General features: G+C 45.2%; 1 protein-coding gene across 1 annotated transcript in view; it reads left to right on the forward strand.

The window, feature by feature from the left end:
• Positions 1–4,687, forward strand: part of LOC8039049 (glycine receptor subunit alpha-2) — a 44,414-nt gene extending 39,727 nt beyond the window's left edge. The window contains exons 2-5 of the mRNA XM_042294851.1: positions 342–494; positions 2,715–2,899; positions 3,411–3,551; positions 4,406–4,687. Of these exons, the coding sequence (XP_042150785.1) occupies positions 342–494; positions 2,715–2,899; positions 3,411–3,551; positions 4,406–4,687 (761 nt within the window). The remainder of the gene's footprint in view (positions 1–341; positions 495–2,714; positions 2,900–3,410; positions 3,552–4,405) is intronic.
• Positions 4,688–14,921: the final 10,234 nt, after the last annotated feature.

The following is a 14,921-nucleotide window of genomic DNA, read 5'->3' on the forward strand; positions in this document are numbered from 1 at the left end:
GACAAGATTTAGTTCGGACTTTATTCAGAATAGACATGAAACTCTATCTCTCTCTCTCTCTCTCTCTCTCTGCTTCCAAAAGGGGGAGGGGAAGGGCATTTTATGCGAAGAAGAAGCGAAAACAAGTGAAAAGCACCAAGAGTACATTGATCTTGAAGGGGTGATGGGGTTAAAACAGAGAAGCAAGATCCCGACGTTAACCGGTAAAAGAAGCTCACAAGAGGCAGAACAAGGGTCTTCAAATTTCAATTTATATGTGTCTATGTATTGTTTTCTCCTCTAAAAAATGTTTCGAGTTTTCTTACCACGGGTTTCAAAGTTCAAACCAATTCTAACCGCAGTGGCCACTCCCAACTGGATGACAGAACTGAGCTGGCAGGGCGGAGTGCAGGAAGGTCCCAGCGATGCCATCGAGTACGTGGATCGGATAGAGCCCCTCCAGTTCCGAATCAAGGCTCCCCTTGCATACCGCTACAGCGAAGTCTTCCTCGGAGGTAAGACTTAAAAAAGAAAACCCCCACAAGAGCATTTGTCTTTTACGTTAGAAACTTGGATATCCAGGTTTCCAAAGTTTACACCAAGCGGGAGAACGTTTATCGGTAACGCAAAATGTCAACTGGAGATGGATTTTAGGAAGAATTTTAAAGTAGAATAAGATATGCGTTATGAAACGGAGGGCGATGAGGAGACGAAAGCGCACGGGGTCGTCAGAACGCCGAACTGTGGTTGGTATGATTAGAGGTTATAGTCAGTTACAGGTTTAAAAAAATGTTTTTGAAGGAAAGGAGGGCTCGGGGGAGGAGGACGTGAACAGAATGCTGAAGAGGAGAGAAGAAAACCTCCTCCTCTTTTCAGCGTTCCGTCCGCTTCCTTCTCCCCAGCCTTCTTTCCCCTCAAAACCTTTTCTTAACCTGTAACTGACTATAGAGCTAAAGCTAGCGGCCTTTGCTTCCGCTCATAGCCTCCAATATACTGACAAAGCCTGGCAGATGGCCACGAGAAACGGCCGCCAAAATGGAAAAGGTGGAGCGGCAGACAACGAATGAGAGGAGAGCCACGTGACTGGCGCCCCGCTGCGGCGAGACACCGAAAAACACTTCTCCCGAGTGAACAAGTGTGTTTTGGGTCCTCGCCGCTGCAAAAGCTGTGCACTGACGTCCACGTTCCCCGAGAAATGGCTCTTTGATGGTCCGCGCAACAAGATCCTCGCGCTCTAAGTCTGCGACCGGGCAAGCAATGGCTCCGTCGTCGAACGGCCAGGCTTTGTGAGTATAGAGAAGGCTATAGTCCACTGCATTCGTCGAACGCGTTAGGACACAGAACGCCGGCGCCCGGCGTTTGGCTCTCGCATTTGAACGCGTTGGAAAAGTGCAGTGAAGACAAAGGCAGCCTTTGTCTCTAGTGCACTGGTCGAGCGAGTCAGAAGGCGGAACGCCGGTGTCCGGCGCTTGACTCTCGCATTCGAACGGGTTCGACGAGTGCAGTGGAGTCAAAGGTCCACAAATCTTTCAAGCCAAAGCTCGGCTTCTGACGTCTCCTCCTGTCCCTCAGTATCTCGGCGCACAGAAAATATTGTGTTGAAGGCCGACACTTAAAAATGGCATGAAAACGCGACAGTGAAGCGTCGTCAGTAGGGTGACGCCATCAGCGTCACGTGTACACATCACGTGACAGGGTATCATGACCTGATACATAATGAATCTACAAATCTCAGTATTCGCACAATTTACCCGACATTAACGGCCCTGTAATGTGTGCTACGTACAAGAAGCTTGTCGAGAAGGACCGAAACGGGCTGCAATTATTTTAAAATGTACACAACCCAATAAAGCAATAGCAATTGTCCTTATAGGACAGGCGCATGCCTTATCTTTCAAATGGTATTGGGTACACTAACTTCGTGGATCCATAGGAATAACGAAGAACAAACAAACCCGAGACTAGAGTAAAAAATAGGTTCAAGACAAACACGAAGTTTCGAATGCAGCTGGAAATTTACTTGACAAGTAACTTTTTAGGTTTAGTCTTCACACAAAGACAAGAAAGGACACAAGAGAGACTAAAAACGCACAAAACAAACATTCTATTCTAACACCCACTTAGCACTCGTCATTGTAGCTACAACCTTACCAAACCAAGAAGCCAAATATTTTTTCAGCCGTGTTTGAGGCTTTTCCTTTGTCGAGTAACTGTTTTCTCTCTAGTCTCGTCGTTTTCCGGAAAAGATGTTCAATCTACATCAGCTCGTTTACGCACTTACTTGTTATCCATACTAACTTTACCGTATACCGGTGCAGTCCTCAGTGCTTACACCCTACATTTGAAAAAAAAGCGACCCAGTTAACCTTATTTTATGGCTGTCGTTTGATGAAGTTGGTGTTGGATAAGCAAGGGAAGTGGAGGAAATCTTTCATCTTGTGATTTATACATGGAGCGAAAGCTTTGGCTGCTGAACGCAGGGATTCTGGGTACAGTCCACACTCCTACCCGTTTCAATCTAGATGAGCATCGTACCGGTCTGCAGTTGTGTGTACCACTACTGCGTGATGCACGTTAAAGACCCCAAGCTAGCAGTCGTACTGCACTGTCAAGATTTTTCATCTACAGTTGAAACACCAGACACCCATTGAGGATAACTTCCAACAGTAAAAACATGGGCGCAACATTATTTTAATGTTAATACTGAGGTTCGTTTGTGTTCGGCTCGCTCGCAGAGAACTACACGCATCTGCTGGTGAACTTCACATTCGAGCGCCGTCTGACTGCTTCCATTGTCAACACCTACATCCCGAGCGGACTGGTCGTAGTCTTGTCCTGGCTGTCTTTCTGGCTGGACGTCCACGCTGTGCAGGGACGCATCACTCTCGGGGTGACGGCAATCCTCACACTCACAACCCAGGTGGTTTTCCTAAGCCAACATTACTCTCACAATCGGCACAAGGCTTATGTTTCTGAACGACAGCTAATCAGATACAACCTAACCATGCGCCGGAAGCTTCTCTCTGGCCTTCAAGATTGCCAGTCATTGCTCTTCTGCAATGCGTACAAGGTCTGCTAGCGAAGATCACGTAACGCTGTCGTCCCGAAGCTCGTCATGGCTGTTGACTTTTTTTGGTTGTTCCGCGGAGTGATTCTATTTCGCGACTGTAACGTGATGGTGTTTTAAATGCCACAGCAATTAGAGCGTAGACGTCCGATAACTTCCCGACGATTAAAATCTATGTTGGTGTTACGTTAAAGTGATTGGGTTAAAAAAATTAGTGGGTAAAACATTTTGGCATTCCACCTCATTTTGAAACAGGCTCTCCTTACAAGTGGTTAATTGAAATAAAAAAAAAGGGTTTTGTGTTTTCGTCATGTCTCATTGAGATCAGCATTCAAAGTTGTGGCGCTTGTATTCATCCCTGCAGGTAGTGCAGTCCCGGAGCACTCTGCCGCCCGTGGACTACGTGAAGGCCGTAGACATTTGGCTCTTTGCCTGTCTCATCACCGTGTTCGCATCGTTGCTAGAGTACGCCGTAGCTTACCAGCACGTCAAGGCGAAGCGACTTGTGAGTTTCTAGAACAAGCGACCTTCTTGCGATAATTATTTGATTCACACACAAAAAAAGAAAAAATCACCGGCGTCGCGCATCGAATCTCATCATATTAGGTGCTGTATGTGCGGATAAATTCGCTTCAATAAAATTGTATTGTATTTTGGCGGGATTGTATCGTAGCGGGATAAAATATTGCTGAAGCCAAACGGTGAGCGTCGGCGTTTGGCTTTCGCATTCTAAGGGGTTCGGCGAGTTTAGTGGAGACAAGGACAGCTAGCTTTAGGTTTACCCACTAATCATGATGATGATTAGTGGGTAAACCATGATTAGTGGTTTACCCACTAATCATGACCCACTAATCATGATGTTTTGATGTCACCGCGCTCTCTAGTCGTTTCCTCTTGCTCAGGTTTTCGGCGCATAGTCTATTTTCAATAAATGCACTAGCGCTGATGGGAACTAGAATCAATTGTTCGAATGTTATTCTGCTCTAATATTTCTCATATATGATTCGGGGGAGCCGGTCGCTGATATACCTTTCCAAGGGCTAGATCAGTGCATTCGTAAAACGGAATGTACGTACCTGCAATGACGATAGAGAAAAAGTGGAAATGATCATTTTCGTAGATTTTTACGACTCTAGTTTCAAGTCAGTGCCTACTTAGTTCACATAGCTAGATATGTATGTCATATCTTTTTTTTTTTACATTGGAAAATTGCTGTATCATGGATGTTTGAAAAACCTAAATGTCGTCTGCTGTGAAACGTGGCAGCCTGCCTGTTTTTGGTAGCCGATATTTGGCCAGTGTATTCATAAAAGGTCATAACGCCGTATAGCACGATCAATCAACGCATACTCGTTCCAGGGTCAGCAGGTGAGGGCTTCCGAAGGCGAAGAAGACATCACGGACGACGAAATTCTCGGATCTGCTCTTTCCGGCGCTTCGACGGTCACTCAGAACACCAACCAGAGAAAGCCGGAGAGCGCGTCCCTGGCTTTCTGGAACGTTGTCCTCAGCAAGCTAAGGTACCTGGAAATGACCAGCTCCAACATCTTCGACAGCGTCTCCCGGCTTCTCTTTCCGGCAGCGTTCATTCTCTTCATGATCTCGTACTGGGCACACTACTTGTCTTTCGACCGCGGATAGGAGGAACGATTCAGCTTTGTTCCAAATTTTACACGAGTAGATCCAAGTTGAGGCAACCCCACCTAAATGCCAAGGCTGAAGGGCTGAATGTTTCACCATTTCCTAAAGAGGCAGACACGAAGCACGAATCGGACGCTGTGTACGCGTTCAACGGGAACACTTGTGTCCAATCTGCGAGGACACGAGGAGTCTCAGCCGAATGCTGACGCCTCGCTTGTGTAAGATACGTGCTCCACGCTTGCGTGTTTAGGCGACGTAGAGAATTCAGCCCTCCCGCTTTGTCATCAAGGGAGTGTAGGTTAATGCTAGTTCACACATTTGAGTTTCACTGTGCTCGAGTGCTTTGTGCTTCCTTGTAACTTGCTACGAAGACAGATCACAGTGGCACACTAGCCCCACCTATCGGTTGGTGCTGAAACTCTGTGTCACTCGACTGAAGGCTTTGTTAATACGTCTGTTGTTTGTTGCGCCGGATTCAAGAAATACCTAAAGGTGTACTCTTGGTGCGAGTAAAGACGGGGAGCAATATAACACCACGCCTCCCCATGAAATGGGATGATGTAAGATGTAAGAAGGGTCCCAACTTTGATGAGGGCCTCCGGAGAGTAAGCGGTGCAAGAAGACAACCGCATGCAACCTCACACATCTTCTCTGGGAGTACAAGTACTTCACCGCAGAACAAAAACACAACGCAAACAAAACAAAAACTTGTAACCAAGGACAAAAAAAAAAAAAAGCAAGGAACCTTGAGGAGCGGATTAAGCCGAAGTGCAACGAAAGTTGCAACATTTAAATTGCCGAAGTCGGTTTTGTTTTACTTGGATTGCAAGAGCCTCGGCCGATTCTTCTAATCCTTTCCTCCTAAAAGGGCCCTGCCCGAGTGCAGCAGCCCGCCATAATCTCATAGTAAAATAAACGGTTACTCATTCTTGCAAGGTTTCGCAGTACTTGCGACATCAAATCTACTCATTACCTACAAGAAATCATCGTTCATTGTCAGAAATATTTTAAGCCCATGGTAAAAGATTGACGCGTAAAATATTTGAAAGCATACACGCCGGGAGAAAGTATCCGAAGACTGCCAAATAAATTGCGCCATTATGCCAGTGAGCTCTCTCGTTGCGAACGACTACAAGGGAACGCAAATGTTTAAACCAGCCTTTACTCCCGCAGGTCATTTAACGTAATAACACAAATAGAGCGACCCAGGATGGAAGGAGCTGGTAGTCCAACGTTAAGGTGTAAAATATTTACTCTACAAGGACATCGAGGTAATGTTTAAAGACGGACTTCGACACTCGCTTCGCTTGATTTGGTCTTGAGTAGAAAAGGTGTCTCAGGACTAACACGAACCTCCGTCCGATAAGGACGCCTAATTACGCCGTCTTGGTGACTGGTAGGCCATCGAAAACAATGGCCGAGCCAGGCGGAGTTTCGCTTAATATCACACTAGTAGCATAGACGGTGCGAATTGCACTCTGTCTCTAAAAGTCAGATTAATATTTTCCAAAGTCCTCCCCATCTTGATTAATTCCCCGAAATTATTAACATCTCAAAGAGGTATGTTCTATCAAGTCAATCAACGTTCGGGTTTGAGACATGTGACACTGCTTTTTGTTTCTTGTTCTTTGTGTCAAACACGGGATGAAGGCACAGCGAACCGGAGGGTGGTGAAACATTTTACTTCCTTCTGATAAAATTCGTGAAAGACTAACACCTCTTGGATAACAAATCCATTAGTGTTGTTTCTTTAATGTCATCCTCCTGAGGCCACCGCGAATAACAAGTGATCACGCACAGTGTCATTCCCGTTGCTCAATTCTCTCGGAAATTAATAGAATTAACGTGTCTTGAAAAAAAAAAAAAAACATCTTTATACGACAGTCTTTGCTTTTCTGGTGAACTTTTTAGCGGCAGTCTGAACAAATACGTGTATTTTAATTAAGATATTTTTGGAAGGCGAGAAACTTTACGTCATACCTTTCTTTGGTGCAGTTGCTCTTGCTGAGCGAGAGTTCGTGCAGCCCAGTCGCGTCTTTGAGCAAAGAGCTCGCGCTCGAAGCTTTGTGGCTGGATAGACATATTGCTAAATTACCCGAGCATCGAGGTGAGTGCTGTTATTGCAGGTAAACGGGCCGCACGCGCTCACCTCCCCCTCATAAAATATTCGATGTAAATAAACAAAATAAGGCGTTGACAAACACGCGTGCAGGGTGCCATTTGTTTTAGGTTTCTGTATAGTTAAGTTAGTGCTGCACACACCAGCACGGGCACTCAGTATAACGACACTCCTATACTCCGTTCACCCTAAAGCCTGGTTCAGACAGTTGCGTTTGACTGCGTTTGACTGCGTTGCGGCAGCGAGAAACCAGGACATCCCTGCTGCTTGTATCGCGTGCCAAGGTGATTCCTTGAATTGGATTCCACGCTTCATACGAAGCACAGATGTGGCGGTGACTCGCTTTGGGTTCTCGACGCAACGCAGTCAAACGCACTCAAACGCAAGTGTCTGAACCGGCCTTTAGCCTGAAACTATAGGGAGTATTCATTGGACGCCATATTTGTGGGTGCTGTTTAGAGCGCATGCTCAGAACGAGATCACATCAATAGGCCGCTAAGACCGGCACTCTTGATGGTTGATGGTGCGGAATGCACGTTGCAAAAGAACTGTGGATGCTCGCCTTTAGCACGTGCTCAGCATTCGTGCACACAGCTATGGCCGTCAGTGCCTTCAGCATGAGCTCGCTGGCTCCCGCAGTGGTTTGGTTGCTCGTGGCTGCGCGTTCACACTTGCGTTAGCAAGGGCAGAAAGCTCGCGCTGAGGGTGGAGCAACTAGTCTCAGCTTAAGGGTGAACATAGTTTAGCATGCTCCTTGGTGCTTCGGTAATTTAGCAAGCGGTCTATTATCCTACTGCCAATTAACACGACCAAATGTTGAGAAGAGAAAAAATTAAAACGACGCATATGGCAGATGAAAAAAAAAAAAGAAAAACAATTAGCGCAAACTATGTGAATACGTTCAAGAGCAGAGCTACATTTGGAGCGGAAATGAATTATCGATATGAAGTCAAAAGCAACTTTTGGCAAACCGTTACCGTGTTCCGCTCACCGCACTAATGGTGCCTTCGAAGCATGCTTTTAAACGCGGGCCCCGCAGACATGGTATCACGCCCGGGCGTGCGCTTAAAGGTGCGCTTGAAATGCTCCAGTCGTGCGGCACGCGGAACACGGTAACGGTTTGCTAAAAGCCCCTTATTATGGTGCATACCGTTCCTAGCAGCCGAAACATGGGAACGGGGTTCCTCTTGCGGGCCTTGTGTTTGAGATCTCTGCTATAGACCGACACGCTGTTTACAAACAAGCCCTCGTCTGCGCACACCAGGGGTGGGCACTGCGCGTGCGCAGAAACCGAATCCGCCTGAAGTGAAGTGTCTGCGCATGCGCAGTACCGTCGACAGCGCCACCGCAGCTGCGTGACGTCAGGGCCGCGTGTTGGTCTATAGTCTGTTGGTGCATTATGCCGGCAGGACTGGTGCGTCAGTGACTGAGCTCTGGTGAAATAATGTGAGGTGGTAGCTGCTTAACTTCATGGGGCTAATCTTCGTTTCACTTTAAGCCCTACCGCAGTCGACGCCATGATTCGATGGAGCCAGCCAAGCGACGCCAGAACTGCATCGTCGTTCCTCTTGTTGTCCTTGCCCCAGTTTGTTATGTATCTTCTTCCAGATCTCATACTCAAGCAGCCTACAAGCTGCTCTATTGATGCGAACGTATCCCACGCTGTACGACGCCCTCTACGTGGTATCTTCCTTTTTGTGCGCTATTTTTTTTTTAACTTTCGGCACAGCACCTATAGACCCTTTCCAAAATTCAGTGCCATCTGGTGGTTTGTAAAGCAGTTTAGGTTTTGCCATATCGATGGCGGAAATGAACTAGTATCGGCACCACCACTTTCGGAAGTCAACGGCACGCGGGGAATTGTTCAGTCTGAGTTCTTTCTCGATCACTTTCAGTTCGATGGTGACCAAGAACCTGCATTCAGAACAAAGCTCCAACCCACTCAGATGCCTCGAGAAAATTCTATACACCAAAGTGCTTTAAAGCCGATTGTGTGCCCCCCACAGATTGACTGAATCTGAGCTATTAGAAATAAATGCTTACGTAGCTCTTGTGTTCCATTCCCAGGTCGCGTCGTACTGACCCCCCGAATGTACAGGCCTCGCAAGAACCGCTTCAGAGCATCTTCAACGTCTACCTTTATCAGTCACTAGAAGGCCGCCATTCGTATGGCACAGATGCCGTTCCACAGATGATGATAGTGATCAAAGTGGCCAGACTGAATTTCGGGAAGGGTCTATTGCCTATTTATGATGATCTAATCTCATATGCCTATCCGAGCTACTATTATTCTGGGGCACCATACATTTATGCAGTTTAGATTTCTCTCGTGTGAAATATTACCCCTGGGAATTCGCCGTGCCAGTGTTACCTGACAAACTGTGATAGCAGATGCCATTAAAATGTCTGCCCGGAGTTGTGTATTTTGAAATGCTACGTAGGCTCTTACAGCGAACTAATATCGTAGATTGAAAAGCCAGGCAAAAAAAACAAGCATGATACCGGGAAGATAAAGGTTATTCTTGCTGATTTTCTGTCGTTTTTGTCTTTTTGAATTGTGTGATAAAATGATATATCAAATCAAATCGTTTAATTGCATCTGCAAGTACAGATGCCGGAGCCCCGGACAGAAAAGCTAATCTTTGTTGGCTTGACGGGGCCCGGGTCCCGAGAGCTTGACAAATGGTGACGGAGATGCAGGAAAAACAATCAGGGTAATAAATATGCAGAAATCGCGTTAACTAAAAGGTCAACCTAACTTAATACATATTATACAAAAAGTAGGTACATTGATTTACGATCTAAACTATAAATGTCAAGATTATCTAAAGAATAGTTATTGAGTAATGTGGGTAGGTTATAATGAACCCTTACAAAATTATCAGTTTTAATTGATCCTCTAATGTGTTCTATCGGAATACATTAGAAACTCAGTTGAAACTCACTGATAATATTTTTAAGGCTGCGGTCCCACGGCAGCCATCTTGAACAAGGCGTTAGTTCAACCAATAGATGGCGACACGTACCCGTGGGGTGGCCGAAACATTGGTTAACAGTGGGATGGCTCGAGCACCATCACGTTCCCCTCGTGGCCTTGCTCGCGCCGCTGCCAGCTGTGCTCAGCTGGCTCAAGTGGCTCAAGTAGCGTGGCCCAGCAAACGGATGTATCCGAGAATGTCAGGCTGGGTATAAATTGTTCTCTGATATAGGAAGATGCGGTTCGGCGGTTGTAACGGGCTTTCGCAATAAATCTTACCAAGAAGGAATCAAATGTTGATTGACGTGTCAATATTCTATCAATGAAAATTTTTTCTGCAGGAATGCACGCTCAGTAGACTCAAGCTTCCAAGACACCGTGGAAGCGGACGTCTAGTGAACGGCTTCGCGATTTACGGTACTTACCTCACCATTTTAATGACGACTAAAATAACGTCACGATATATTGTGTTTCATGGGATTCGGAAGATGTTGTAAAGGTTGTTACATTAAAGGGGGGGGGGGGGGGTTCCCAAAAAACAAACGCCGTTGCAATATGTTCGGAAGTACCGACACACATAATGTTGTAAGTACAGCTTAGGAGGAATATGATGAAAACCATCAGAAGAAATGGGGAGGCGTTTATTTGCAATGATGACGCTATGAATGAATGGCGTTTAGCGACGGCAAGTTATGAGCGTTCGGGAATTTATAAATTCACGTGATTGCTAATTATGGACATGCGTTTTTGTCGGGAGATGGTGTTGCGGTGATGACCTGATATCGGACGACTCGTGGCAGACGAACAAGCAAGTTTCGTCTCAGCGAATGGTAAGTGTCCAGTGTCAAGCACAACACGTGGCTACCGACGTTGTCGACGTTTCGAACACTTACCGCTTTCGACAAAAGTCCTGGCACGTAGGCTAACTTTCTGGAAAGACTCGAAGTCTTCCTTGAGTTTAACGCCATCATGAACAGTAACTGAAAACGATCCACTATTCAATCGGTGGGTGGCGAAACGTATCCGCATCTGCAGAGTCATGGGCGATGCGTACTCTAAGTGGCTGGAAGTTTACACGATGCCTGCCACGACGTCCAAACACGTCATTGACGTTCTACGGTCTCTTTTACCTACTTTTGCCCTACCGAAAATACTTTTCTCTGATAACGCGCCAAATCTTGCTTCAAACAAAATAAACAAGTTTTTGAAGAAAAAAACCGGCATCAGGCATCACATTAGTGCACCATACCATCCTGCAACTTACGGGCATGCAGAACAGATGGTGTGCGAAACAAAAAAGCCCTTTCGAAGCTTACGGAAGAAGCAGTTCAGTGAAGAATCGCCAGGTTGTTGTTCCAGCAGCACGCGACGGTCTCCTCTTACACGGTAAAAACACCCGCCGAAGAAATATTCGGTGGACGAAGAGCCACACCCCTCGATCTCATGATACTATGGCTTACAAACGAAGATCGAGAGATTCCCAGATCGGGAGTAATTGCAGTTTATTCGGTCGGACAACTCGTCTACGTGAGGAATTTCAGCGGAAGTCGGGCCTTCCATGTAAAACTTGAGTAGAAAAGGCTCTATGTTGGTTGACCAGAACGTGTCATCTCTCTGTATACGTTGGATATCAACGTCCTTGAGTGTAAATATAACTAAATCCCAAAACTCTCTTTGTGTATTGTGTAACTGCCCTTGTATTTGATAGTAGAAGCCATGGTGGGTGATTTGGACCTTTCACACCAGGCTCCTTTTTATTATTTTTCGCCTCATACTCCTTTGCGGTTTAAGTATGCTTCAAGAATCTTTTGTAACGGGGACACTTTACGTCAATGAGGCCATTTGTTCCAAGTAACCAATCAGGGAATGCTGCTAGAAATCCGTTCCTCTTATTAACGAATAAGCCGCACTTCTGCACAGTGCAGTTTTCCTTTTCCACGTACAGTTGTAAAGTAGCATCCTCATTGATTCTACCATATCCTGTTGCGGGAGAAGAAAGTCTTTGGGTACACGATACTTGAAACAAGTATGGCACTGTACGTTGTGGTTCGACACTCACAAATGTCGTCGTCCTTATAGAGCCTCATCATTTAATCATTACCTCGTCACCTCATATTGCTCTTCATCAACAGCAAATACAATAGGCTACGGCCATATTGCAATCCAAGAATTAAAAAATTGAGTCGTTGAGTCCTTCAACAAGTTTATTATTTATATAATGTTATTACGTTACATTACCTCGAGACGATCGACGTCCATCGTCGATCTGCAAATACTTATACCTGTATATAAATTAGACGCACAAAAAGGGGGGGGGGGGGGGGGGGGGTCGGTGGCCGAGTGCATGGTCTAGCGCGCACCAGCTCGGAGCACTTGGAGCGAAAGCTCGCGCTGCAGAAGCCACCCCGCCCCTGCCCGTTTCGATCTGGAAGAGCATCCTACCGGCGTGTGGTCGTGTATCACTACTGCGTGGTGCACGTTAAAGACACCAGGTTTGCGGTTGTACCGCGCTGGCTAAATTGCTTATCTACAGCTGAGAGTCAGACGCCCAGTGAGGCGGACTAACTTCCGGCTGTATAAACATACACACACCAATTTGCAATTAGATGCATAATAACTAAGAGCACAGCGTGCCGCCTCTTTTCTTTGGATGCCTTTTTTTTAAACCAGCGCAAGCTCGCGCGTTCTCTCTTTTGAGACGGTTAGAACGGTCACACATAAAACCCGCGTTTCTCCTCCTTGGCCGCTTCCTCCTCATGTGCAGAGCAGGCGCAACAGCCGATCGTCATGATTCAAAAGTGCGACATCCTCAGCGTTAGATTCGGTGTTAGGAAACTCATGTAATGTTGCTTCGCTTTGTCGCACACTGTTTAAAGTGGAAGACGGTAAAGCTAGAGCCACTAAATGAGCTGCGCTTAGAGTATCGGCACTCCGTTCCTCGGCATTGTTGTGGGCGCCGCCATTTTGGCTCGTATGCAGAGCAGACGCAACTGCCGATAGCCATGATTCAAAAGTGTGACTTCCTCAACATTAGATTCTGTGTTAGGAAGCTCATGTAATATTGCTTTCCTCTGTCGCGAACCGTTTAAACATTTGTGGAGGGCGGAAAAGCGTTTCCCGTGATTTCAGATAAAGCCTCAGATAACTGGCAACCATGATTTTAAGACACAATATGGCCAAGTGTCGTTACTCTGAAGCGTAGCTTATTTAGTGGCACTAGGTAAAGCGTTTCTTGTGATTTCAGATAAAGCTTCAAATAACTGGCAACCATGATTTTAAGCCACAATATGGCCAAGTGTCGCTACTCTGACGCGTAGCTTAATTAATGACACTATTCATGCTCTTTTTCAAGAGGCTTCTAATACCGAGAAGGGCCAAGACGTAAGCCCCGTGGATTCCACAAGCCACTACCTTTTGACACCTGCCTCTTCTTCATTGTTCCCGCTTGTGCCAGTAAATTAGCTACGGTTCAGAGTAACGACACTTGGCCATATTGTGGCTTAAAATCATGGTCGCCAGTTACCTGAAGCTTTATTTAAAATCACAGGAAACGCTTTTCCGTCCCCCACAAATGTTTAATTGCAATATTGCATCAGCTTCCTAGCACCGCATCTAATGCTGAGGAAGTCGTGCTTTTGGATCATGACGATCGGCAGTTCCGTTTGCACTGAACAGGACCCAAAATGGCGGCGCCCAAGACAATTTTGGGGAACGGAGTGCCGATACTTTAAATCTCATTCAGTGACTCTAGTCATGAAGTGAACTCGGGTGTATTATTTTCCTCTTCGTCTTTATTGTTTATTGATTTCAATCATATCGAATAATTACCACATTATATCACGCTACGCGTGTGTAATTATTTGTCTTAGATGTATTAACCTGACCCAGTACCTAAACCATTCATTTATCGATAGTAAATCTTCCAATATATTTTTTAAATGTGAAGGTAAAAAGACACGGCGATTGATGATGATACAGACGCCAACGCCGCCCTCGGAAATTTTTCGAACACTAGAAATCAGCACTTTGTCTGCCATCCGCCAGGTAGCGCAACAAAACACCCAAACAGTTTTTAATTGTTTTTAAAATTAGCTAAGTTCTACACCTATTATGAAACCAAAGCAAGGTCGTTGTGAAAATTTAATACATCGCAATGTATGTCTATTCCAAACAATAAATGTTATTAGATGCCAATAAATCTGTTTGATGTCCAAAAAGATATGCGTCAAAAACAGGTAAGTTTGAAGGGCTCCTAGAGCGTTATGACTTTGAAAATGAAAAAAAGCCATTGTCCACCTCTTGGGCAACCATTGTAGCTCTAAATGTTATAAAATATTTTATCATAGTTCAAATATTTCCTCAGCGGCATTTGAAGTACGATGACTCAAAGCACAAAAAAGTGCTACGTTTGATATAAAATATCTCAACAAAAAATTTTTACACAACATTAAATTTTTTTCTGCATATTACCAATTATAAGCACTACATCTGTAGCTAATTTCAGTGCCCTAGCGCTTGTCAATAAAAACATATTTGTGCTGAAAAATGTCAATTTTAGGGCAATATTTGGAGGGATGAAAAAAACAAAGTAGTGCAAATAGCAAAAAAGTGTATCGTTACATTTTGCTCCGACATCATCTTAACAAAACTGCTATATTGGAACCGTGCTATCTTTAATGGATCGTTCATAAAGCATGAACTAGCGGAGCAAGTGAGAGTCCGCGCCATCATATTCGCAACGCTACAAACGCGCATGAACAGTAAAATCCAGCACATACATAATATCAAATGAAAGAGGATTGCATTACCTTTCGAATGACATCAATCCCACAAAATAGTATTTATAAGGAGATGAGTAATGACCTGCCAAAAAGTACCTAAACTGCCACATTCAGTGGGACCGTGGCCTTAAGCGAAGAGACTGCAAGCCGTAATTTGTACGATAACGGGACACCCTCCATTCCTCTGCTATGCAGAAGCAAATACCGAAATTACTAAATTCAATTTACCTGCGTTTATGCGAATTCATGGCGAAGCGCGAACCTAGAGTGAATTTTGGTTTCTGTGAAAGAATTAGAAAGTAAAAATATGAAAATTAGGCGGGACGAAAAGAGTTGGAAGTTACAAGAAAGACACAT

This window comes from Ixodes scapularis, unplaced genomic scaffold (genome assembly GCF_016920785.2).
Source record: "Ixodes scapularis isolate PalLabHiFi unplaced genomic scaffold, ASM1692078v2 PGA_scaffold6__148_contigs__length_123643588, whole genome shotgun sequence".
NCBI classification, from domain to species: Eukaryota; Metazoa; Arthropoda; class Arachnida; order Ixodida; family Ixodidae; genus Ixodes; species Ixodes scapularis.